At 40.7% G+C, this 27,237-nt stretch overlaps 2 protein-coding genes across 3 annotated transcripts in view; one reads left to right on the top strand and one right to left on the bottom strand.

The window, feature by feature from the left end:
* The window catches only part of NUGGC (nuclear GTPase, germinal center associated), a 47,631-nt gene extending 42,810 nt beyond the window's left edge, over nucleotides 1-4,821 (bottom strand). The window contains exon 1 of the mRNA XM_057722614.1: nucleotides 4,748-4,821. The gene's annotated coding sequence lies outside the window, so the exon portion shown is untranslated. The remainder of the gene's footprint in view (nucleotides 1-4,747) is intronic.
* A 1,253-nt stretch (nucleotides 4,822-6,074) lies between these two features.
* ELP3 (elongator acetyltransferase complex subunit 3) overlaps nucleotides 6,075-27,237 on the top strand; it is a 95,170-nt gene continuing 74,007 nt past the window's right edge. The window contains exons 1-5 of one of the 2 annotated variants that reach the window (XM_057722611.1): nucleotides 6,075-6,093; nucleotides 15,120-15,219; nucleotides 17,900-18,038; nucleotides 25,973-26,043; nucleotides 26,948-27,011. In XM_057722611.1, the coding sequence (XP_057578594.1) occupies nucleotides 15,143-15,219; nucleotides 17,900-18,038; nucleotides 25,973-26,043; nucleotides 26,948-27,011 (351 nt within the window). In that variant the 5' untranslated portion in view covers nucleotides 6,075-6,093; nucleotides 15,120-15,142. Of the gene's footprint in view, nucleotides 6,094-8,868; nucleotides 8,973-15,119; nucleotides 15,220-17,899; nucleotides 18,039-25,972; nucleotides 26,044-26,947; nucleotides 27,012-27,237 lie in introns of those variants that run through there. The other variant, XM_057722610.1, reaches the window with a different exon arrangement.

Below are 27,237 nucleotides of genomic sequence, written 5' to 3'. Positions count from 1 at the left end.
AGCCACTAGGTGGAAAGTACAAGAAAGCACATTTTTGCTGAACATTCTCTGGTAGTCAAAGTTGTCCAAAATGGAATGAGCTCCCTTAGTAAGTAATGAATTTTCTGCCCCTAGAGGTGTCTAAACCTTTACTGGTATAGCCACCTAATAACGGCATTAGACTAGGTAGATTTTAAGGCTTCTTCAAATCCCAAGATACTGTGTTCTTGCTTAAAATGTTCACCAGTATAAAGACGGCGGTGGGAGGGCTCTACAAGGTCACTAAAATTCATGAGAGCTTCCTGGTTGCAAATGCTGAGTTGGAAATGCTAAACCACATGAAAGCCTAGGCGAGTTAGGAGAAAAAATTTGGTAATGTCTGTCAATAACTTTAGATGCAAAACTGGAAATTGCCCCTCGGCGAAGAGATCTGTTGTTTTCTGAAGACAGCAACTCTATGAGCCACAGTCACACAGAATGTTAGGCATATCACAGCGGGCACTGGAAACAAAACCAAAGGTGTGGTGCACCCAGGGGTCAGATCCACTGTAGACCTTCAGGACAGCTTGCTCTGCTGGCCAAATGCCAAGAAAAAATAGAGAAACCGGATGAAGCCCCAAAGCACTAACAAGTTGATAAGCGTCACCTCCATTTGGACACTGAGATTAAGGCCCTTAAATCCGAGAGGGAAGAGGACTTGCAGTAGAAACAGACGTATTCATCAGATTCTAGAATGTGGGCAGCGGTTTTGACTTCCGTCAGGGTCACAGGACTTCAGTGACTAAATCAACAGTACACGGTGGCCAGCAAGGGTTATTAGCATGTAACTATCTGGGGTGGGGATCAGTTTAGCTGCATGCAGTGCAGACACTGAACCATGAGCCTCCCACTATAGCAGCATCTATTGTACCCGTATAGGAGTAATGTGTGACCCCTAACTGAAATTGGAGAAATTGTAAATTATTTGAGTTGTGGTTGTGGTGAATTGGGCTTCATTTATTCCTTCTGCCAAAGGGACCATTTGATTGACAAAACACTGGAAAATGGAAAGGGATCATCCACTAAACAGCTGAGGAGGCAGAATGAAATAAATGCCAAGCACTTACAGAGGAAAACCTATAAACAAAGATATCAATTAATAGGGGATAGTATGGTATAGACCCTCAGTATGTAGCCATTGAGTTGAATTAAATGATCTGGTGGGAAGGGCATTAAACTGGAAATAAGGTGTGGAAGTTTCCAGTTCTGGCTTTGCCAAAATCAAAGGAGCCATAGGACTTGAGACACGTCCTTGTATCATTCTGGGCCTTATCTTTCCCATCTATAAATGAAAGATTGAATTAGTCCTTAAGGTGCAAATGTTCTGTGATTTAGTTGGAAGCCAAAAGGATTAAGTTCTTATTTTGAAATGTCACTTGCCATGGAAACCAAGACTGTACCAATAATTAGGGCTCCTGTGTAATCAAAAGTAGCACTACTGAGATTATGGTAATTTCAGATTCATTTTGCTTTAAAGAGCAAAAGACACACAGTCTTTCCTCAAATTATATTGGGCTCCACTTTCCCCCAAAGAAAGCCAGCAACCATGGTATATCTTGTGAAAATTTGTTTCTGTAGAGAAGCAATTAAAAACGTCCAAAGGTACTGCTCACATGGGCAAGGTTTTCATGTGTGGTTTATTTCACTTGTATTTCAACTATGTGGTTAGCATTTAAGTTTTGCTCTTAGTGCTTATTTACATTCATGTGCACTGAGCCTAAGAATAGCATCTTTTAAATGAAACTCTCTGCACATTTAGCTAGTTGTGGCAAGGTTGCACAGAACCAGTTTCCTGTCAAATAATTGTGACTTTTAACACTTTTTCTTGCTCCTCTCACTCTCCTTTTCTCCTGTTTGTATTTGCTTACTGTCTTTTTTTCTTAAGAGAACATAACAGAGGTGACATAAATGCAATGGTCACTCCTATACTAGAACAGCTTCACATAGTGGAATTAAATAAAGAATGTTCTTGAGCCCCTGAGGCCCAGAGAGGGGAAGGGACTTGTCCAAGATCACATAGTGAGTCCAAGTTCAGTGTTCTCTTCATTCTACCAAGCAGCCTCTAACTGGTATTATTTAAACAAAGTCTCTTGAGCTTACGAGTAGGAGAATGAAGGAAGGGTGCCCACAAATGAGGGGCTCCCTCAAATGCATGAGGAAGGCATTTGGGGAGTGAAGGCTGTTGTGTAGGTGGGAGAGTGATAAAACTGTGCTTAGGGACTCCAACTGAAGCCACTGCCTGAAAATTCTTCAGTGCCCTCAGGATAAAACAAGCCAGACTGTGTGTGGGGGGGGGGGGAGGGGGTGGTATGTGTGCGCATGTGTGCACGCGTGGCGGGGGCAGGGGGGTGCTGAGTAGTACATTTCACTGCCCTCAGTCCATGTCCAATGCAGAACTGAGTGTATTTGTTAAGAATTACTAGTGTCCAGGTCTCCTCTCCTTTAGTCAGAATCGCATCCCACCCTCCCTTGTCTCACATTGACCCCTCCCCACACGATTCTTGTTTTCCTTTCATTTCTGTCCCCGACCTCCCACTCCAAGGCAGCACTAATAGGAAAAAATTAAAGTGCTTCAATTAGCAAAGTTCCTTGAAGGAGCAGTTTGATCATTAACATTGATTCATTCCCTACTTTTCACAAATGTGGGAAGTGCTCAGTACTTAGTAAACACTGAATAAATATTTGTTCAATGAATAAAGTGTGTCTTTTAAACATATCCTGGATAGTAACATTAATAATGGCAGGAATTAAATTCATTCATTCAACAAATATTTGTTGAGTGTCTACTATGTGCCAGACACTGTTCTAGGCACTGGGGACACATCAGGGAACAAAATGGGCAAGGTGTCCCCACACCCAGGGCTGATACTTCAGACTGTGAGTGGTGTAGTGGAAAGTACTCAGGACTTGGAGTCAGAATGCCTGGAATTTTGGATCCTGCTCTAGTACTGAGCAAATCACTTAAACTTGCTGAGCCTCAGTTTACCAACGTATAAAATGAGAATTAAAAATACTTATGGCTGGAGTTCACTGTGGGGACTAAATGTGATATTGTATACAAAGTTGGTCTACACTTATGCATCTGTACAAATGTTATTGACTTTCAGAATATTTGGTGAAGGTAGTTAAGCAAGAAATCAGTACTAATATTTACCAGGGCAAAGTCTATCTATTTTGGGGGGAACATAGGTCACCTTAACTGATAAACTGACCCCCATTCTTGTCCCCATTGACCAGTCACCTTGAGGGTTCTATGCCCTTGGTAGAGTCTCATCCCCTCCCACATGGAGGTAACTGAAGAATGAAATAAGGGCAAGGAGGAGATTTTTATTAAAATGATGGAATATTGATTACATTTAGGATTTATCTCCTTTCTTTCTTTAAATCTTAAATACCTTTGGCCTTGGCAAAATTTCCTAACCACTTCATTGGACATTGCACTGCTCTTCCAAGCTAGGTACGTTCCAAAAGAACAATTTAAACACATTAGCTTAGAAGCAAAAGTGAAACAAGGGCTTTCAAACCCCCAAAGGAAAAGAGTTATGTTTTCAGCATTAACGTATCACCTAATGTGTGCAATATTAGAAGCACAGCCGTGAGAGGTAGATACAGTAAAGGAGGCATTGGGATGACATGATTTTTCACCTCCTTCTCCCCCAGGGGAATAGGTTAGTAAAATAAGCAGATAGTTTCCTTACGAAGTTTATCAGATTCTAAGGAAGTGAACTTGAATCCTCTCATATTGCTTCCCCAAGCTTGCCAGAGATAATCAGGCATAAGATTACATTAATACTACACCCAAAGATCTTGGAATATATGTTTTCTTTGGGAAGAATGATTAGTGACTTGCCTAAGATCACACTGTTAAGTAAAGTCAAACTAACCCCCGATTCTCCAGTTTTATAGTTCATTGGCCTTTACATAGCCTTAAAATTCACTTAAATAAACGAGAAAGTAAAATTCACTTTCCCTCAAGAAATAATTGACTTTAGGAAAATCAAGTGAAGAAGAAGAAACAAATCTCCCACGCAGAAAAATTCCAAATAATTTCTGAAGATGCTGCACCCTTAAGGAAAGGGAACATAATCCCCCACTCCTCAGGCATGGACTTTACAGAGTAACTTCCTTCCGAAGAGGACAGGATGGAAAGAAGGGGGAAAGAGTAACTTAACAGTAGAAAGACTTGACAAACACTTCCTCAGCCAGATGACATAGGTCAACAACAGTCATAAATCATCTTGATGATATGGACCCTTGATGTGATGGAATAAGAATGCCCTTTAATTCTGTAATCTTCCTCCCGAAACCCGTAACTCCAGTCTAATCTGAGAAAAACAGAAGATTCTCAACAGAGGCAAGCCCTGCAGAATATGACCAGGACTCCTCAAAACTGTCAAGGTCATCAAAAACAAGGTCACAGCCAAGAGGAGCCTAAGGAGACATGAAAACTAAATGTAATACGGTGTCCTGGATGGAATCCTAAAACAGAAAAAGGACATTAGATAACAGCTAAGAAAATCTGAGTAAAGGATAGCCTTTAGTTAATATTATAAATGTTGGTTCATTAATTATGGCAAATGCATCATACAAATGTAAGATAAGAGAGGAAATTGGTTGTGGGTTCTATGGGAACTCTCTGTACTATCATCTCAATTTTTCTATAAATCTAAAGCTATTTTTTTAATGAACCATAAGTTACAGCATAAATTACATAAGAGAAACAACTTACCAGATATCACTTTTTCTGCTTCAGCTCCAGGATTACACAGAGAAGATAATGGTAGCTTCTCTGCCTTGGTCTAGGTATGTGGAACCAGCTGGGGTAAAGAGCCCTTGGTGGCCACAATCACAAAGCCACATTTACATAAGCAGAAGAGAAACTAATCTGTCATAAGAGGGCTATTTATGGTGATTTCCTCCCTCAGAAATTGATTCGTGCTATTTGCCTCTTTCATTTAAACTTAAATTGCATGTGAACTGGGGCTCTTAAATTCTTCTCTGCTCTATCCCTACAGATTAGTCATTTTTCCCTTCCAAATATACTGCAGGATCCATCCTGCAGCATCCTTTCTTTGAAGATGAAAGTTATTCAGATGGATTTGACATACATGAGCAGAGAGGAAAAATGCCCCAGTCCCAAGAGAGACCAAGTACTGATTCCCCTACCCCCAAATACAAGACAACTGGGAGAGATGGATAAGATGAGATGATGAAGGTAAACTGATTCTTGGTATACAGTCTTGAAATTCACCAAAACCCAAACAACACTGGATTGTTTGATTGTAGAAATGAGCATCATATAGTTTTAAATAACTTTTTGGAACTTTTTTACGTCCATATTTTAAACACAAAACAGAAAAACAAGTGTTTTTAAAATGCTGTCCAGGAGAAGGAAGCAGAACCTACTCCACATTGCTGTATCTGACAACCCAATAAATCACATCGAGTACAGGGGAAAAAGTTTTTTAACCTGCAGCTTTAGGTAGTGTTTGACCTTCAAAGACTGAGTCAGTCATTACTAGGATAACCCTCAGTAACTGCAGGTATGTTTCTAGTCCACAGTGGGGATTCAGGAAGCAAAAAGGTCAAAAAGAATGTGCTCTTAAAAACTGCTTTGAGCTTTTAAGAAAACCATAGAAATACCAATATAGAGTTCAAAACAAAGAAAATGAACGTGAATACCATCGTTAGTGTTGGATCTTCTACGTATCTCTTTGGGCAAAATCATACCTTATATTCATGTCATGTGTGCTTAGCTCTCCCTCTACTGGCTGTTTTTCTGCTTCAACAGTTGACTGTATTCTTAATCAGAGGTACTGCTAAAGCACCTAATAACTAAACTTAATTTTGGTCCTTTTTAAAGCTGCCTGGGTCCTTGACACCTGCTATTGGACACCTGAACGCTAGGTCCTGAATGCTCAGTTAGAAGTTTGGGCAAACTACCAGGCTGAATTTTCATTGAACTCACTGGAACCACTGATGCAATTGAAAGAGAACTTCCACAGAGCCCCACCATCACTCCCAACCACCTCTCAGGATCTGTATCACCTGCTCCGCCTTCCAGCCTGTAAATAGGTAAACTACGTATGCATGTGCCCATCAAAAGCTAATCCCTTCTCTCATGCACCAGATCTCATCCCCTCTCTCCAAATGCAGGATGAGGTACTTTCCCTTCTTCATCAGATTTTCACTCTCCATTGGATTATTCTCATTGGCACACAAACGTGCTGTTATTTATTCAATTTTAACAAACATTCTCTTTGACCCCAGTTTTCCGGCGAGCTACTGTCACATTTCTATATTTTATAGTGTACCCATTCAAAAGTTGTGTCTAAACTTGTCTCAAACCTCTCTCCTTTCAATCAATCCACTCCAATCAAGGATTCACTTCTACCATTCTGTGAAACTGTTCTTGTCAAAGTCCCTGGTGACCCTAGTTAATTTTCAACCCTCCTCTTTCTTTACCCATCAGCAGCATTTGACCCAGTGGATCACTCCCTCCTCCTTAACACAGTTTTTCCACTCAGATTCCAGGAACCACACTTGCCTTGTTTTTCTTCCCACCTACCTGGAGGCACCTCCTCTCCTAGTTACTCCTCTTTCCTGCTGAAAATAGAATGCCCCAAAGCTTAATCTTTGGTCTCTTCTCTTTCTTCTCCACCACCCTGCTTCATAGCTTTAAATATCACCTATGTGCCCACAACTCTCATTTGGTATCTCCAGCCCCAATCTTCTTCATATATTACTGCTCACTAGGCATCCCAAACACAAGGCATCCAAATTCACCCCCTCCCATACTCCCCCCAAACCCCACTCCACCTACAAGCTTCTGCATTTCAGCCACTGGCAACTACATGGTTCCAGTCCCTCAGTCCAAAAGCTTCCGTGTCACCCCTGATGTTGATGCCTTTCTCCCACATCCCACATCTGGCTGTCGAAAAGTCTTGTTGAAATCACCAAAGCATATTCAGAATCTGGACATGTCTCACCACCTCCACTGCTTACTACCCTGACTCAAGTTATAATCATCTCTGGCCTCGTTCAGCGGTTCCCAAACATTGCTGTATACTGGAATCACCCAAAGATCTTAAGAAATACTAACACCTGGCTGCCACACCCTTGATAGTTTTATTTAATTGGTGTGGGATGTGACCTGGACACCAGGAGTTTTCACTTCTCTCCAGGCGATTCTCATGTGCATCAAAGTTTGGGAATCCGTAGCTTAGCTACAATAACAGCCACCTAACTGATCTCTCTGCTTCTACCCTTCCTCCCTACAGGCCATTCTCAACACAGCAAACAGAGGTACTTTTAAACTATAAACCAGGTTATATCTCTGCTAAAAACTCTCCAATGGCTTCCCACATGACTTAAAAGGCAAAGGTTTTACACTGGCCTACAAGGTCTTACATGAGCTGCACTTTCCCCCATTGCACCCCATCACTTCTCTGACCTCTATTACCCTTCCCCTCACTCACTGCTCAATTCACAGCAGCCTCCTTACTTTCCTTGAACACACCAGGCATCCTCTCACCCTAGGACATTTGCGTTGTGTTCCCTCTACCTGAAATACTCTTCCCCCAGATATCTGCATATCAAGTATTAGCTCAAATATCACATTCCCATTTACGATTTAAAATCTCCAATCTCCCACCCATCTCTCTCTTTCTCTTGTGTGAGGCAGAAAAGTGATGAGGTAGAGGATGGTGTCTTCAGCTAAGGAAGTTTGGGGAAAGCAGAATTGGAGTAAAAGCCGAGTTCCTTTTGGAACATGTTAAGTTTCTGATACACACTAAACATGCAGATTTAACAAGATGTCAAATAGGGAAGAAGCTGGGGCTGGAGTATAAAAACGGGAGCAGACAGATGGTGTTTAAAGCTCTGGTACTCTGAGGATCACCTTGGGGAAGACAAGGCTGAGAAGTGACCCCTGTGGTACGCCAATATTTTGAGCTGATATACAGGAGGCCCGAGAAAAAGTAGAAGGAAAACTCGAGTGTGGAGGGTCCTATCATAAAAGACTTTCTAGGTAGCTAACTTATGTCACTTGGTACTAAGATGACATATAATGACACATAAATGCTACTGAATTTGTCCTGATGGGCAGTCACAAAAGTTGACCAGGACAGTTTCAGTGTCACGGTGAGTTCAAAGACTCGGAGTTAGCTCAATTCTAGTTGAAAGTAAGGAACTGGAAACAGCAGAGATCCCTGTCTTTATATTAATGAGAAGCGTTCTTAATTTCTGGTCCATGAACAAAGGACATCATGGATGGGTTTCAGGAAAACATGATCCCAAGTCCTGCCTCCAAACACTACAAAACTTTGTGCTTGTGTGAGTTTTTCTGGAGAGACCTCCAGAGCTTTCATAATGGTTACTGATACGCGCCATTCATCTGCGACCCGGGTGATTAACAGGCGTCAGAACCTGAACCTCAGATCTTTACTTGATTCCTGCTTGGCCTCTTCCAGGCTCTTAATCTAGTGTCCTCCACCCTGGCGGGCTCGTCCTCCCGCAATCCCCACTCACGTTCCCGCCCAGCCACCCTGGACGCAACGCACCCTGGGCTCCTCCACCCACATCCACCCTCTTATTTAGGGTTCCTGGCACAGCCGCTGTCCTAAGCTTTGTCCCGTCGCTGTACTGCCCAGGTCGAGGTTTCTAACGCCCAAGCTGCCGTTTTCTTTGGACGTGGACCTTAGACCCTAAACTGCGATCGCCGAAGCGGAAGCTTTGCCCCTCCTCCGGCGGCTCTGCAAGCCGCTGCTTGGAGGCGGGGCGGACCCTTGCGCGCGCTGCCTTCTGGGAACAGCTTTACGATACATTGATCGTCATTTTACGACAGGATAGGATTGCTTTGTGGCTGTCAATTTTCCCCGAGGTTCGAGTTGGTCGCTACATTATCTGCGGTGGCGGCTGCTACGACAGCGGAGAGATGAGGCAGAAGCGGAAAGGTGCGAAAGGGAGGGGGAACGGGGGGTGGTAGGGAAGGGGCGAACCCTGGGCCATCAGATGCTGAAGCCAGTTTTTCCCGCGGGAATCCTCTACCTGATCCAGTCTCCCCAACCACCTGTGGACTCCAGCCTCCTGCTTTCTCGTTTCACCTATTGTGCTTTTTAAACCAACCTGTCCTTACTCTTCCTTTTTGGCAGTCACTTGGTGTCTTTTGCGTAAATGACAAGAAAAGCTCTATTCCAAGATATGCCCTCCAAGAAGTTAACGTGGTCGGTGGATTTAACGCGTTCTCGGACTCTTAATTTGCTAAGATTTGTTTTACGACACATTTCACGTGCTTTTTGATTTGAGATTGTTTTAAAGCTCTAAGTTAAAAAGAAAAAAGAAAAAACACTGAATTATTTTTTGATTCTTTGGGACAGACAGGCAGTTATTCCCATTTGTATTACCTCCTGAGTTAGCGTGGAGCAATTCCATCTATAGTTTTTCAGCCGAATGGAGTCAGATTTCAGGTATTTTCTCACAGGTTCTAGTGTTATCTCTGTCAACTCATTTGAGCAGTTGGTCTAATAATATAATTATGATACCTGTGGCCACCATTTATTGAATTTTTGTTAATAATTCTTAGGCTGATATTATCCGCCTTTCACAAATGAAGAAACAGAGATTAAAAGAGTTTAACTTTCATAGCCCAAAATTATATTTAGGAAGTGGAACTGGTTTGTCAGGCTGTCTCTATGAATCCCCAAAACATAAAATCTGAAAAAAAAAAATTCTGTTCCTTAATCGCTGTGCCTCTTGGCATCAACTGCTCGAAGTGTCCAAGTTACCTTCAGTCGCTCTGTGGCATCAAATTCTGCATGCCCCTAATTGATTAGTCACCTTCTCTAACTTGCTCCTCTGTCTCTCAGACCAAACAGCTTTACACTTTTAACTTCATCTATCACCAAGTCTTGTTAGTTCTTATAGAAATTGCCTCTTGAAATAGTTTATCCTTCATCATTCTAGCCACCATCCCAACACACCTTCATTAAGACCCAATATTCGAATTATACTTTGGATTTCATATATACATTGTTTTTGTTGGTTCTTACTGAATCTTGTGAAATATGTATTATCCCAATTTTGCAGACAAAGAAATGGGAGCTCAGAAGCCATTCATCTTCCCATTATCACACAGCCAGTAAGGTTTGGAAGCTGGGGACTCAAGTCTGTCATCCAAGTTTTTTTTTTTTTTTTTACAGTAAATCTGTTCTATTTTTTAACAGTGTTGCCTTTCAAGAGCCTTTTACTTAGTATCCAGATTATGTATATTCTTTTCATCTTCTGAATCATATTTTGTATCTTCTTATCTTTTGTATCTTTCCTATATTTTGTATACAATTCACCCTTGAACAACAGCAGAGGCTGGGGGCACTGACCCCTGCACAGTTGAAATTCTGAGTACTGCTATCTCTGCCTGAAAAACAAAGGAATTAATAAATGACTCACCCGAGGGCAGGAAGCTGAAACAGTTTAGGTAGACTCAGGACTCAAATCCTCCTTCTTTTGATTCCACACATTGTGATCTCTAATCAAACATAAACTTTTCCCCACACTTAAAGATTTGTAAAATACAGCGACTGTATTTATTGGAGAAAAAAATCTGCATATGAGTAGACTCGTGCAGTTCAAGGCAATGTTCAAGGATCAGCCTGTACTTATTTTCTTTAAACACTACTCATTTTTTTACTCCCAAACTTGAGAACATATAATGCTCCACTATTTATTGCATCCCATTTAAATGCCTTTGGCTTGTAGCCAGTGTACCCTGTAATGTCGTCTTACCAAATCCTGTCAAAAAGCCTCTATTCTAGTTAGGCAGTACTCCTGCACATAAAGATGATAGGTAATTCCTATACCTAACATGGTTCCTTCTGGGTCACCCTCTGTTTTGCTTGTCCAAATCCTGCCCTTATTTTAAAGATCCCTGTGTGATTTCCTCCATGAAACCTTTTTTTGCTAATTTACTTCTCCAGTTATTTCTTGATATACTCAAGGGCTATACAAGTGTTTTTAAAATCTTTATCTGCAAGCATACCTCATTTTATTGCAGTTAGCTTTAGTGCATTTCACAGATACTGTGTTTTTTACAAATTGAAGGTTTGTATCAACCCTGTTGAGCACACCTGGCAGTGCCGTTTTTCCAACAGCATTTGCTCACTTCGTGTGTCTGTGTCACATTTTGGTAATTCCTGCAATATTTCAAACTTTTCCAGTATTGTTATGGTGCTGTGTGATCAGCGATCTTTGATGTGTGATCAGTGATCTTTGATGTTACTATATTGTAAGTGTTTTAGGGCCCCACAAACTGCCACATAGGACAGTGAATTTAATGGATAAATGTTTTGTGTGTTCTGACAGCTCCACCTGTTGGCCATTCCCCCATCTCTCTCCCTCTCCTTAGGCCTCCCTGTTCTTTGAGGCACAGTGGTATTGAAGTTAGGCCAATTAGTAACCCTACAGTGGCCTCTAAGGGTTCAAGTAAAAGGAAGAGTTGCACATCTCTCCCTTTAAATCAGTAGCTAGAAATGATTAAGCCTAGTGAGGAAGGCATGTTGACTGAGATAGGCTGAACACTAGGCCTCTTACACCAGACAGTTAGCCAAGTTGTGAACACAAAGTTCTTGAAGGAAACTGAAAATGATACTCTAGTGGACACATGATTGATAAGAAAGGGAAACAGCCTTATTGCTAATAGGGAGGAGGTTTTAGAGACCTGCATAGAAGATCAACCAGTTACAACATTCCCTTAAGCCAAAGCCTAATCTAAAGCTAGGCCCTAACTCTCTTTAATTCTGTGAAGGCTGAGAGAGGTAAGAAAGCTGCAGAAGAAAAGTTTGAAGCTATTGGGGGTTGATTCATGAGGTTTAAGGAAAGAGGCCACCTCCATAGCATAAAAGTGCAAGGCAGAGCAGCAAGTGCTGATGGAGAAGCTGCACCAAGTTATCCAGAAGGTCTAGCTAAGATAATTAAGGTGGCTACACTAAACAACAGATTTTCGGTGTAGACGAATAGCCTTATATTGGAAGAAGATGCCATCTAGGACTTTCATAGCTAGGGAGAAGTCAGTGCCTGGCTTCAAAGCCTCAGGCTGATTCTCTTGTTAATGCAGCTGACTTTTTTTTTTTAATTAATTATTGGCTGTGTTGGGTCTTTGTTGCTGCACATGGGCTTTCTCTAGTTGTGGTGAGGTGGGGCTACTCTTCATTGTGTTGCGCAGGCTCCTGATTGTGGTGGCTTCTCTTGTTGAGGCACAACGTGCTTAGTTGCTCCTCGGCATGTGGGATCTTCCTGGAGCAGGGATTGAACCCCTGTCACCTGCATTGGCAGGCGGATTCTTAACCACTGCGCCACCAGGGAAGTCTTGCAGCTGACTTTTAAGTTGAAGCTAATGTTCATTTACCATTCTGAATTATGCTAAATCTACTCTGCCTGTGCTCTCTAAATGCAAAAACAAAGCCTGGGTGACAGCGCATCTGTTTAGAACATGCTTTACTGAATATTTTAAGCCCACTGTTGAGAGCAGATTCCTTTCAAAATATTACTGCTCATTGTCAATGTGCTTAGTCATCCAAGAGCTCTGAGAGAGGAATACAAGATTAATGTTGTTTTTATGCCTGCTGACACAACATCTATTGTGCAGCCTGATCAAGGAGTCATTTCGACTTTCAAGTCTTATTATTTAAGCAGTACATTTCGTAAAGCTATAGCTGCCATAGATAGTGATTCCTCTGATGGACCTGGGCAAAGTTAATTGAAAACTTTCTGGAAAGGATTCACCATTCTAGATGCCATTAAGAACATTCGTGATTCATGGGAAGAGGTCAAAATATCAACATTTATGGGAGTTTGGAAGCAGTTGATTCCAGCCCTCATGGGTGATTTTGAGGGGTTTAAGACTTGAGTGGATGAAGTAACTGCAGATGTGGTGGAAATAGAACCAGAATTGGAAGTGGAGCCTGAAGGCGGGACTGAATTGCCACAATCACGTGATGAAACTTTAATGGATGAGGAGTTGCTTCTTATGGATGAGCAAAGAGAGTGATTTCTTGAGGTGGAATTGACTCCTGCTGAAGACTGTTGACACTACAATAAAAATATTACGTTAAACTTAGTTGATAAAGCAACAGCAGTGTTTGAGAGGATTGACTCCAGTTTTGAAAGAAGTTCTACTGTGGGTACAACGCTGTCAGACAGCACTGCATGCTACAGAGGAATTGTTCATGAAAAGAAGAGTCAGTTGATGTGGCAGACTTTCACTGTTGTCCTATTTTAAGAAATTGCCACAGACACCCCACCTCCAGCAGTCACCACCCTGATCAGTTGGCAGCTATCAACATTGAAGCAAGACTCTCCACCAGCAAAAAAATTATGATTTGCTGAAGGCTCAGATGATGGTTAGCATTTTTTAATTAAGGTACTGTTTTCCTAAGGCATAATGCTGTCACACACTAACAGACTATGGTACAGTGAAAACATAACTTTTATGTGCACTGGGAAAGCAAAAAATGTGTGTGACTTGCTTACTGTGGTATTTGCTTTATTGTGGTGATCTGGAACTGAACGTGCAGTAGCTCTGAGGTCTGCTCACCTGAATCCCCTTTTCCCCTCCAAATCAATTATTATGCAGAACTTCAGTGTCTAAACAGATGAAAGCCAAGCTGCTTTGGTTGAAATGGAGAAAGTGACCCTCCCCTCCCCCTTAACTGTCATCACTACCAGCCCCACCTCTGTTTCATGGCCCCTCGGGTACCTTTGTAGTGCTGAGTGCTGAGTTACACAGTTTAGAAAACATTTAGCCTTCGATTATAGATGGACTTCTTTTTCTCTCAATTTTTTTTGTATGTGTTAGCTTCGCGTCATTAAATTAGAGTTGACTTCGTACAGTGGAGAAAAGCATGTGAGTTGTGGAGAAAAGACCTGAATTTGAGTCTTAACTGTGCCGTTGACAATGATGTCTTTACCTGCCTTAATTTTTCACATCTGTGAAGTGAGGTAACAATACCTACCTTCCAGTGTTGTTGTGAGGTTTCAAATGAGATAAAGTAAATGAAAAGGCTCCATGAGCGCCAGGGCTTCTCTGATGAGGTCATTATCTTTACACACCAGCTTTCCTTGCAGGCAGGAGGCATGCTTGCTAGCAGCTCCCAAGCTCAAATCTCACAGCTGTTATCGCTGGAGACGGACTGGTGTTTTTTACCTTGAGAGAAAGAGCTCAGGTTGGCCCTACCTAGATAGGTGCCCATCCTTGAACCAGTCAACTGTAATTGGGGGGATGGGGTCATGTAAGAACATGTCAGCTTCTGGTTGCCTTTTAGATGAGAAGGACGGCCTCAGTTGCCAGGAGAAGTTGCGATGCTGGACAGACTATATTTTACAGATGGGTTAAGGTCCCTAGGCATGGGACTTCCATGGTGGTCCAGTGGGTAAGACTCCGTGCTCCCAGTGCGGGGGGCCTGGGTTTGATCCCTGATCAGGGAACTAGATCCCACATGCATGCAGCAACTAAGAATCCACATGCCACAAACAAGAGTCTGCATGCTGCAACTAAGACCCAGTGCAGCCAAAATAAATAAATTAACTAAAAGAAAAGATCCCTAGGCACATATAGACCCACATCTTTGTATTTCAAGATAGTATTACATTGCTTTATAGTTCTGCTTCTGCAGATACCTGGGTTTGAGTTTCAACTTCACCCCTTGGTAGCATTTATGGGACAGGCAAAGACTCCTGTTCCACTCTGTTTTGAGAATCGGATGAAATAATGCATCTAAATGTACTTACCAATCTGGAGATAAAGGGAAGCTGTTTTAACTACTTTGGTCCTTTCCTGTGTGATCAGGTTCTTTCTCCTCATGTTTGTCTTTATTACTCTCAAGGTGTATGTGCTTCTAACGTGAACTCTTCCCATATACAGGTGAAGCCAGGTTTGTTTTAAAATTAAAGATATAAAATATATGATCAAATTGTAAACAGTAAAGATTTAGTGTCTTGTGAACTTGAGCTTTTATTTTGGCATGATTTGGAATGATTTTGGAAGGAAAACTGCTAATAAATGCAAAAACCTTTTCTGAATAATATGATTTTTTATATTGTCTTTCCAGGAGATCTTAGCCCTGCTGAGCTAATGATGGTGACCATAGGAGATGTTATTAAACAACTGATTGAAGCCCATGAACAGGGGAAAGACATCGATCTAAATAAGTAAGTGAATCTGTAAAAAAGAAGGTAATCTTGATCTTTTATGAAATTATTATATACTACTGGTTGTATCTCGTGTTTCCTGTTTTCATTGAGAATTTAGCTTTCTGCCCTGCCCTGTCAATTATTTACAGCAAAATTGCCTCAAGCCTAATAATACTAATAGCTTCTAACATTTCTTCGGCACTTACGATATTCCGGTCACTGTTAGTAGTGATTTTGTGTTAGCTCAGCTGATCCTCTCAAGCATTGTATGAGGTAGGTACTTATATCAACCTCATTTGACAGATGGGTCCTCTGAGACAGAGAAAAGTTAAATAATTTGTCCAAGAGTAAATAACTGGTGATTGGCAGAGCTGGGATTTGGAATCAGGTCATCTGTCTCCAGAGCCCATGCTCTGTCCTCCTGTGCCATCTCACTCCACATCCTTCCTCTCTTCCCCGTCATGTCAGAGGAGGCAGTAGCTCTCTCCCAGGAAAACCCTCTTTTGGGGGCCTTTGATTTAATCTAACCCTTCCCTACTTTAGAACCTCTTTGACACAATCATCCCCTTCCTCTCCGCAATCATGTTCAGCTTTGACTTTGCTGCATCCTCAAGTAAGAGTGGTCTTTCCTCTCTGCATCTGTTTATTTACTGTATATTCCCTATATAGATCTGTTCTAGTGAAAGGGTTCTCCCCCCACCTTCAGGTCGTCAGTGGTCTAGTCACTACGCACATGACCTTTATTTAGACCCTGTGTTCTATTACCTGAGATACTACAATGTTTTACCCCTTTCTTGGAACACTGTGCTTGATAGACATTTGCTAAAGAAATAAATTAGTAACTGTTCTTTTTGACTATGAAGACATTACATTTTATTGGTTTTTCTACCATGTGTTTAGCAGGGTTATTTTTTCCCTAACTTTGTTGGCTGTACCCCTAATTACACAAATTTTTTTCTCGTGAACATTTCTACTTCTTATATATTTTTATCATTCTCTTTAGTTTAGCACATCTAAAGCTAAAGCTAGCATCTTCCTTAAAACCAGCCCCTACTCAGATGTCCTGTTCACCTAATTGTTTTAACCTTCACCCAGGCTTGAGACTCTAGTGTCATCTTTGAATCTTTTTCCTTAGGTCCAATTAGGGTTAAAATTTTGCCTACGCTTTCTTCATTATAATTCTCTTTCATGTTCACCAACAATTTCTTCTTCCATTCCTTTTTAAACTTAAGTCTAGACTGCTGCGGTAGTTTATGCTTTCAGTCCTTTTTACTGTCTTGTGGATTAATTTTCCTCCATCATTTCTCTGTGCAGGAACTTTCAGAATATCTCCAGTGCTTGTGGGATTAAATGCAGATTCCTTAGCCCATTATATGAGGCCCCTTGATCTGGCTTCAACTTACTTTTCCAACTCTTTTAAATCTCTGCCTTTACTTTGAAAACCTTCTCTTTCTGTCAAGTTGATCTACCCATATTTCTCAAAATCTGTGCATTCCTGTTTTTGCATCTTCCAGCCTGTCTGCTCTCAGTGTCATCTCTGTGTCTTTACTGCCTGTCTGAAGTCTACTCTTTCTTTCTGTCTCCATTTTCCACAAATATTTCCCCAGCACACATTGAGTTCCTCTCTTGAGCTCTGGAAGCATTCATTGTTGTGTGTGTGTTTTATTATTGATACATATGTTTTTATTACTTGCGGATTTATTTTTGTGCATGCCTGTCTGCAGACATAGAGCATGAAACAGCTATGCCTTACACCTCCTGACGTACCAAGTACTTAGGTAGTCTCTTGTACCTGTCAGGTACTCAGTAAACATTTGTTGAAATTATTTGAATACCCTATAATATTTCTAGATGGATTAAAGTTGAGACGATAAAGTGACTATTAAGATTTGGCTAGTAGCCACAAAGAAAGGAAAAGTTGGTAAAATGAGGAATGAAGGTTACTTCTGGGGGTTAAGGATAGGGTTACAATCAGGAAGGGGCAAACAGGGGTCTTCTGAGGTGCTGATCATACTCTCGTTCTTGGAACGTGGTTATGAGTGGTTGTTGTATAATTATTAAAGTATATTTATATGTTTTGTTCCTTCTGTATATAATATTTTGTATTAGAAAAAGTTTTAAAAAGCTTTAGAAGATATATACCTTTCTTCCTATTTGGTTCTGCATAGCTTTGCTTTAAATTATTTTGTTTTGTTTTGTTTTTTGGCCTGAGACCGTGGTTTGATACCAGGCATGACCACCCCCACCCCCAGGGCATTTGGCAATGTCTGGAGACATTTTTGGTTGTTACAGTGGAAGAGGTGCCAGTGAGTAGAGGCCAAGGATGCTGCTAAACATCCTACAATATTCTGAACAATCCCTTGCTACAGAATTAATCTCATCCCAAATGCAGCAGGGGGGAAGCTGAGAAAAGGGTATTGAGGCTGGAGCACTACTTTGAATGAGACCTATGTTGTGTCACTGTCCGGGGCCACTCCCCTGTAGTCATCTGGTTTTCTTTCTGGTACTCCAGAGAACAAGAAGCCATGAATTTTGTTCTTGTATTTCCCTGATAGTTACAAATGTTAAAGCCACTGTTGTCATCTGGCGAAAGGATGTGGGAGTGACAGGAATTGATGATGTTATTTATAGGTTATCCTTTTAGTAGCTTGTCCTTGAAATATTGTGATCTTGATAATGCTAGATGCTTTACTTTCAGGGTGAAAACCAGGACAGCTGCTAAGTATGGCCTTTCAGCACAGCCCCGCCTGGTGGATATCATTGCCGCAGTCCCACCTCAGTATCGAAAGGTCTTGGTCCCCAAGTTAAAGGCAAAACCCATCAGAACTGCCAGTGGGGTGAGTGATTCAATTCATCAAATATTGACTGTGTATCTGTTCTGCCACAGATCCCTGCCTCCACGTGACACCCCGGTAGTAAGGTGGAGGGAGGGGATTCGGATTAATAAAATCCATATGCTATGGTGTGTGTTGGAGTGGAGACCTGTGCAGAACGCTGGGAGGACAGAGAGGGGAAAAAAATCCTCTGTGCTTAGAGGAATAGGTGTTGTTCAGGGTTTTGGTGTCTTTAAAAATATAGGTTGAAGCTTGGTGACTATCATAAGATGACCAATATTGTTGGCCATCTTAAGCTCATGGCTTATATGATTGATACTTATAAAGGGTATTTTGAAAAGTTAATTGGTAGTACAAAGTCATTCTATTAATATATAGGGTAATTGTGAAACAGTTGACACCATAGGGAGTGATATGGGAGTCCAGAGGAGATAGATGTACCTGCAGTAAAAGGAACCTAGGGAAAGCCCAAGAGGAAGTGTGGAGTTTGCCTGACATATAGCCAGTGCCCATATAAGCAGAGAAGAACAGGCTCGACGAGTGATGGAAGCAAGGGCACAGGAACTAGGGCACAGAGTTAGAGATGATGTAAGGGGTGTGTGTGTGTGTGTGTGTGTGTGTGTGTGTGTGTGTGTGTGTGTGTGTGTGTGTGTGTGTGTGTGTGTGTGTGTGTGTGTGTGTGTGTGCGTGCGCGCGCGTGTGTGTGTGTGTGTGTGTGCGCGCGCGTGTGTGTGTGTGTGTGTGCGTGCGCGCGTGCGTGCGTGTGCGTGCGCGCGCGCAGAGAGCCACCAGTGTACCAGGCTCACCGGGGCTGACAGTTCATTTTGGAAAGCAGCAGGTGAAGAGTTAGTGTGGGATCTGCTTGTAAGAGATCTTAAACGTCCCACAAAGAAGCCAGATAATAGGAACTGTGAAAGATTTTTGAAAAGGGGAGTGATGGGAACCAAATAGGTTTTCAGAAAATCAATTTGGATACAAGTTGTAGGGTAGCTTGGAGACAAAAATATCAGTCTTGATACTCTTGGTTTAACCTAGGTGTGAAGTGTTGAGAGCCTGAATTAAGGTCGGGCCTTCTGGATAAAAAGGATAAAAAAAGTGTGAGACACAAGGGAAGAATTGATAGGATTTGGACCCTCCTAAAACATGGTTCCCAGAGTCAAATCCTGTATTCCTGGTGTGATGTAAGAAGTTCAGTCTGTTATTTGGATGGGGATATTGTACTTCTAGTAAATGCAGCTTAGAGTGACTTGCCAGGTAGTCATATCTCCTGGATCATATTACATTTGTGACTAATTAAACCCCAGAACTTTTGCACAAAATGTACCACCAATCCCAGTCTCTTCTCCTTTGCACTTAAGTGTTTTGGGTTTGTTTGTTTGTACCTAGTGTAAAAGGCTCTTTCAGAAAAACTAATAGTTCCAAACCTCCACCCCCCATCCTGCCCCACTGCCCCAGGCAACCACTTTTAAGTCTTAGGTGATTTCTTGGCACTTACTTCCATATCCCTTATTCTGTGCTTTATAGATAAGTCTTGAATTTTCAGTTGTTGGCATTATGTTTGAGCTTGCCGCTGTAGAGACAAAGGTTTAGCAACCTTTCAACCTGACAGATGCACCTGGCTTCCATGATTCTATTCTCTGTGCTCCTCCTATCTTGGATCATTTCTTTTCTTTTTGAGAGCTACTCTTGTTCAGCTTGCATTTAAAAATTGATGTTTTCTGTGGTCCTGGGCCCACTGTTTTTAGTGCCGTACGCCCTTTCTTTGGTGATCTCATCCATTGATGTTTTTAAGTACAGTAAGTCCCCTACGTACAAACGAGTTCTGGTCTGAGAGCACATTTCGTAAGTCCAATTTATTCATAAGTCCAACAAAATTAGCCTAGATACCCAGCTAACACAATCAGCTATATAGTCCTGTACTGTAATAGGTTTATAATACTTTTCACACAAATAATACATAAAAAAAACCCAAAGAATAAAGAAACCTTTTTAATCTTACAGTACAGTACCTTGAAAAGTACAGTAGTACAGTACCACAGCTGGCATGCAGGGGCTGGCATCAGGTGAACAGGCAAGGAGAGTTACTGACTGGAGGTGGGAGGTGGTAGAGCTGAAGGATCGTCAGCAATAGGAGACGGAGGGCGAGCTGCAATTTCACTCACGCCTGATGTTGATGGAACGCACGTTTGCATCTTTGAAAGTTCACAACTTGAAGGTTCATATGTAGGGGACTTAATGTATTGCCATAAGCTGACTTCCAGCTCCGACCTCTCCCGGAGCTTCATGTCCACGTCAAATTGCCTGTTAGGCGTCTCGCCTTTGACTGCCTGTAGACCCTCAAGTATAACATCACCAGAGTTGCTTCTCAGACTTGCTCATTCATTCCTCTTGTCCATCTTAGTTCATGGTGCCCCCCATCCACTCAGTTTTCAAAAGATGTGAGATGCATTGTCCATTCCTACCACCACGGGTAGGAATGGTCTGGCCTTTATTATTTCTTGTTTAGATTATTTTCAGTCATTTCCTAGCAGGCCTACTAAAATCCATCAAAATCCATCTTCTGCAGTGTCACCAGAGTGACCTATTTAAAATGTCAGAAGTACACAGCTAAGTGTCATTCCCTAGCTGCTGTGCATCCTAACCTCCATGCTTTTCTTCCTGCTATTACTGTAGTGCTTTGTTTTTATTTTTTTATAGAGCAGCTTTAGGCTTACAGAGAAATTGAGCGGAAAGCACACAGAGTTCCCCTGTAGTTCCTCTCCCTCTCCCCTAGGTTGCCCTATAATTGATGAACCAATACTGTTACATTATTATTAACCGAAGCCCATAGTTTAGGGTTACTCACACTGTTGTACTTTCTATGGGTTTTACCAAATGCATAATGTCACATATCCACCATTACAGTATCATATGGAATAGTGTCACTGCCCTAAAACTCCCTTAATCGTCCTTTCCTCTGCCTCATACCTCTGGCAACCAATGATCTGTTTACTGTCTCTATAGTTTTGCCTTCTCCAGAATGTTGTATGGTTGGAATCAGTGTGTTTTGTAGCTGTTTCATATTGGCTTTTGTTACTTAGCAGTGTGCATTTAAGGTTGTGCCATGTCTTTTTAGTGGCTTGATAGCTCGTTTCTTTTTAGCAGTGAATAATACTCCGTTGTCTGCGTTTACTACAATTTGTCTATCCATGCACCTATTGAAGAACATCCCGGTTGCTTCTGATTTTTGGCAATTATAATGAACAAAGCTGTGATAAACATTTGTGTGAAGGTTTTTGTGTACACAAGTTTGCAAGTCATTTGAGTAAATAAATACCTAAGAGCATGATTGCTGGATCATATGGTAAGACTATGTTTGCTTTGTAAGAAACTGCCAAACTGTCTTCCACAGTGGGTCCACCATTTTGCATTCCCACCAACAGTGAATGAGAGTTCCTATTGTTTCACATGCTCGCCAGCATTTGGTGTTGTCAGTGCTCTGGATTTTGGCCATTCTGTTAGGTATGCAGTGATATCTCATTGCTTCAGTTTGCAGTTCCCGGATGACATATGATGTTGAGCATCTTCTCATATTCTTATTTTGCCTTTTGTACATCTTCTTTGATGAAGTATTTGTTTAGATCTTTTGCCCTATTCCTAATTGGGTTGTTTGGATTTTTGTTGTGAACTTTTAAGGGTTTATTTTGTGTGTATTCAAGATATGTGGGTTTTGGGGGTTTTTTTGTTTGGGGGGGGTGTTGTTTGTTTTGGTTTGTGGTTTTTTGGCCGCACTGTGTAGCTTGCAGGATCTCAGTTCCCTGATCAGGGATTGAACCCAGGCCATGGCAGTGAGAGCCTGGAATCCTAACCACTAGGCAACCAGGGAACTCCCAAGGTATGTGTTTTTTATCAGACATGTCTTGTAAATGGGTTCTCCCAGCCTGTGGCATGTCTTTTTAGTATCTTTCTCAGAGCAGAACTTTCAAGTTTTAATGGAGTCTGATTTTTTCTTTCATGGATTGTGTTTTTGGTGTTGTATCTAAAAACTGATCATAAAACCCAGAGTCACCTAGATATTCTCCTATATTATCTTCCAGAAGTTTTATAGTTTTGCATGTATATAATAGGTCTGTGGTCCATTTTGAGTTTGTTTGTATTTGAGTTTTTGCTTTGAACACCATGATTTTTATTATTCAGAGTAGTTTCATTACTCATTACAACAGTAGTTACCCTAAGTTGCCCACCTGTTACATACCAGTCACTGCACTGGCGTGTTTTCTAATTTAATCTTCAAAATGGTTTTGAGAGTAGGTAGTATTGTCTTTATTTTACAAAATACAGGGTGGGGGGGACTCGAGGGAGGGTGGGGGGGAGTCAAGGGAGGGAGGGAATACGGGGATATGTGTATAAAAACAGATGATTGAACTTGGTGTACCCCCCCAAAAATAATAAATAAATAAATAAAATTTTTTAAAAATAGGAAAATATTACATAACAAGAGGCAGAGAAAAGATTCAAAGTTTCATCTCTCTGGCTGACTCCAAAATCATTGCTTTTTCTACCTTAACGGTAGTTTTTAAGCTGTATTCTATAAAACTACAGGATCCAAGTTTTTTTTAGGAGTTACTATGGGGAATAATAGGGAAGCTGTGGGAGCAGGTCCCATCTCTACCCAGGGCTGTTGCTTTTCTCTCATCTGTAAATTGATCTAAGTAAAACATTACTTGAAAAGAGAGTTCTACCACTTTAGAAATGCTTGAAAACTCTTGCACATTGCTTCCCCGGTCCCCACTTTCCCCTGCCTTCTTAGCTCAGTTAACTCTTCCTCAGCACGGCCGTCAGCCCCTCAGGAAGGCTTCCCTGCTGCCCCTGGTCAGGGCTAATTAATTCCCTTCTTTGGGCATCCCTAGTATTTTCTATGTGCTTCTTACTATGTGGTTTTGAAATAGCCTATTTCTCTATGTCCTCCTCCCCTGCTAGCTTGTGTGATTTCAGAGGACAGAGGCAGTGCATTAATATTTTTGTACTCTTAAGGCCCACCTGCTCTGTGCAGCTCAGAACCTGGCCTATATAGTAGGCCCTCAATGAAAGATTGGGAAATTAGACTGACCTCATCAGTGGTATACATATACCACTTGTGTCTCATTTTAGATAAAAACATTTGTTTGAAAATCTAAGTTTTTAATTCAGATTTGCAAAATGATTTATTTTGGAGTTTCTCTAGATCACTATTTAATGATTTGAGTTAAATTTTAATCCTTTTTAATATTAAAAAATAATCACAGACTTACAGAAAGGTTGAAAATCCAGTACAAAGAACACTTTCTTCCTGCGCCATTTGAGAGTAAGTTGCAAAGCCAATGCCTTTGAATACTTTAGCATGTATTTCTTAAAAACAAGGACATTTTCTTACATCACCACAATGCAGCCATCAATATCAGGAATTTAACACTGATACATTATCATTATCTAGTCCTCAGGCCTCATTCAAGTTTCAACAGCTGTTTCAGTGATGACCTACAGGACCCAGTTCAGAATCATGTGCTGCTTTTAGTTGTCATGGCTCTTCGGTCTGGACACTTCCTCTGTCTTTCCTTGTCTTCATTACCTTAACACCTTTGAAGATTTCAGGGAAGTGTTTTGTAGCATCTCCCTCAATCTTGTTTAATCAGATGTGTCCTCATAATTAGATTCAGGTTTGCATCTCCGGCAGGAACATCATAGAATTGATACTGTGTTCTTATTATATCCTGTCAGGTGGTACATAGTTTGTTGTCCTGTCACTGATGTTGTCCACTTTGATCAAGGTGATGTCTGCAAGGCATCTCCTTTGTAAAGTTATTCTTTTCCACTTTGTAATTAAGAAGTTTTGTGTGGTGAAGTACGTTGAAACTATGCAGATATCCTGTTCCTGATCAGACTTCCAGTTTCCTCATTCATTTGTATGAATTGATTAATGGTTTCCTGTTTGGTGGGTTATAATCTGTTACCATCATTATTTATTTTGATGTACAAATTTTCCCAGTTTTCACCAGTAGGAGCCCTTTCAAGCTGGTTTCTGTTTCTTTTTAAATGTCCCCATCATCCTTTGAGCAGTTTCTAGCTTTCTGTCATAATAAAATGTCTAGGCCCATCTTGTACTTTCTTTAGCCCAGCCCTGGAATCAGCCATTTCTCCAAGGATCCCTGGTTTCTTTTAGTGGAAAAGAGTATTTGGAAACGAAGATCTGAGTGCTAGATGTGCTCGATGCCATTAGGGTGTTGCTGCTCCCAGACCCTCTCAGTGGACCAAACTAGGAAATACATATGTAGCTGTACATACATACAGGCACACACGTATACATAACACATTTGCATCTATAATTGTGTGTGTGTGTGTGTGTACTATGGGTCCACAACAGTACCTTTAATTTCATCCAACCCACAGAGTTCATTCTAGTTCTCTCCTTTTCCATATTTTAACTTTCTTCTCTGAATGCAAATCAAAACTACAATAAGATACCACCTCACACCAGTCTGAACAGCCATCATTAAAATGTCTGCAAATAACAGATGCTGGAGAGGGTGTGGAGAAAAAGGAACCCTCCTACATTGTTGGTGGGAATGAAAATTGATGCAGCCACTATGGAGAACAGTAAGGAGGTTACTTAAAAAACTAAAAATAGAGTTGCCATATGATCCAGCAGTCCCACTCCTGGACATATATCTGGACGAAACTACAGTTCGGAAAGATACATGCATCCCTATGTTCATAGCAGCACTATTCACAGTAGCCAAGGCATGGAAACAACCTAAATGTCCATTAACAGATGAATGGGTAAAGAAGATGTGGTACATATATACAATGGAATACTACTCAGCCATAAAAAAGAATGATATGTTGGTATTTGCAGCAACATGGATGGACCTGGAGAGTATCCTACTAAGTGAAGTAAGTCAGAAAGAGAAAGACAAATACCATATGATATCACTTATATGTGGAATCTAAAATATGATACAAATGAACATATCTACAAAACAGAAACAGACTCACAGAGAGAACAGACTTGTGGTTGCCAAGGGGAGGGAGCATGGGGGAGGGATGGATTGGGAGTTTGGGATTAGCTGATGTAAACTATTACATATAGGATCGATAAACAACAAGGTCCTAACTGTATAGCTCAGGGAACTATATTTAATATCCTCTGATAAACCATAGTGGAAAAGACTATGAAAAAGAATGTATATATGTGTATAACTGAATTACTTTGCTGTACAGCAGAAATTAACACATTGTAAATCAGCTATACTTCAATAAAATAAATTTAAAAATAACTTTCATCTCTGACAGTAGAAACTTGGCTTGCATTCATCTTAGTGTGTACCTTTATTTGACCAACTGCCCCCATGTGTAGCTGATCTTCTAACTCTGCCATCATCTCCTTCTCAAGCAGATACTCTTCTTACCCTACTTGGGCTCTGACAGACCCCTCTGAGAATATCTTTGACATGCTCTGAAGTCTAGCTCCTAGTTTAATAGCCTCTGTTCTAAATATTGAGATTTAGTGGGAGGAGTTTGAGATACAAAGTTAGGTTTAGATATAATTTTATAGAATTGCATAAGTAATTGGTTTCTTGTAGGCTATTTTAGTAAAACAAATCAGAGAGAGCAAGAGAGTAAGAATCACCATGACTTTAAAAATTATTGATTCCTTATTTTGCACTTAATTTATTGTAAAATGCAATACAAACTAGTATATACTATGGATATATACATTTTGAAGATTAGTAACATTGGAAAGAGATCAGCCTTGTACCCATGGCTCAGTTAAAGAAATACAGCATTACCAGTACTTTTGAAGCCCCTTGTGTGCCACCCTTTGATTGCATTCCTCTCCTGCTTTCTGAGAGATAGCCACTCTTTAGATTTTTATATGAATTATTTCATAATTGCTTTTTTTATCAATATTCCTTTTATAGATTGCTGTTGTGGCTGTCATGTGCAAACCCCACAGATGTCCACACATCAGTTTTACAGGAAACATATGTGTGTGAGTATGATGATTTTAATGTTGTGTATGTGTGTGTATTTTAATTGAGCCATTAAGTCCCCTAGAGCCTTATCATTACATACTGATAATGTTTAAAACCTGACTTAATAGATTCATAAGTTAGTTCTTTGAAACAAGCACCTATTAATAGGATATTTCAATGCTTTAAAAATGAAATGTATAAAGGTTTTAATTTGTTGCAGTATACAATAAAAAATTAGTGACAGAACTCAAAACAGATATTCTGTTAAATTGATAAATAAAACATGGAAATATGAGCTGCCTAAATTCCAAATGTCAGAAGTTTATAATGAATTAGGATCAGAAAAATATCAGAATAAAAACTTATCCTGGGACTTCCCTGGTGGTCCAGTGGTTAAGACTACGTGCTCCCAATGCAGGGGGCATGGGTTTGATCCCTGGTCAGGGAACTAAGATCCTGCATGCCAAATGGTGGGGTTGAAAGGAAGGGAGGGAAGGAAGGAAGGAAGGAACTTCTTATATTTAGATAATTAGAGAAAGTAGCAGAAGAATATGCATAACTCTAGATGGGAAGATTAATTGGGAGAAAGATTTTAAGTGTAGTTACCAAGAGAACACTGTGAGTCTCAATCCAAACTTAGGAAAACTTAGGCCCTGTTATTTGCCCCTAAAAGCTTAAACTTCTGAAGTAATAGTGACTGCAATACTCTGAAAATGACTAATAATGTTCCCTTCTATGTTTATCTTTTTACTTGTTAGTAGAAAATGTATATATTTGCAGGTACTACAAAGATAGAATCTTCTGTTAGGATTTGAAAATGAAGCTGGTCCAATCAGGATTTTATGGAGACTGTAGATACTTGAACTAGACTATTGAACAAAGTTCTGCATCTGACATCTTCATTCTTTGTTGTATTGGCAGGTACTGCCCTGGTGGACCTGATTCAGATTTTGAATATTCAACCCAGTCTTATACTGGATATGAGGTAAAGTAGTGTGAGGCTGTCCTGTGGAGTGTTACAGCATATGTTACTAAGAGTATGCTTTTACAAGTACTGGCTTTCTTAAAATTTTTATTTTTATTTTTTTCCTGATTACAAAAGCTATTTGTTCACCAAACGTTTGCTGAGTAGACAATCTATATATATTGTTCTAGTCACTGGAGAAATACTTATGTAAGCACTTATTATTAATATATGTCAACATTGTTCT

This window comes from Hippopotamus amphibius, chromosome 2, assembly GCF_030028045.1.
Source record: "Hippopotamus amphibius kiboko isolate mHipAmp2 chromosome 2, mHipAmp2.hap2, whole genome shotgun sequence".
Lineage (NCBI taxonomy): Eukaryota > Metazoa > Chordata > Mammalia > Artiodactyla > Hippopotamidae > Hippopotamus > Hippopotamus amphibius.
Note: the sequence above shows the minus strand (reverse complement) of the source record. Positions and strands in the feature narration are given on the sequence as shown.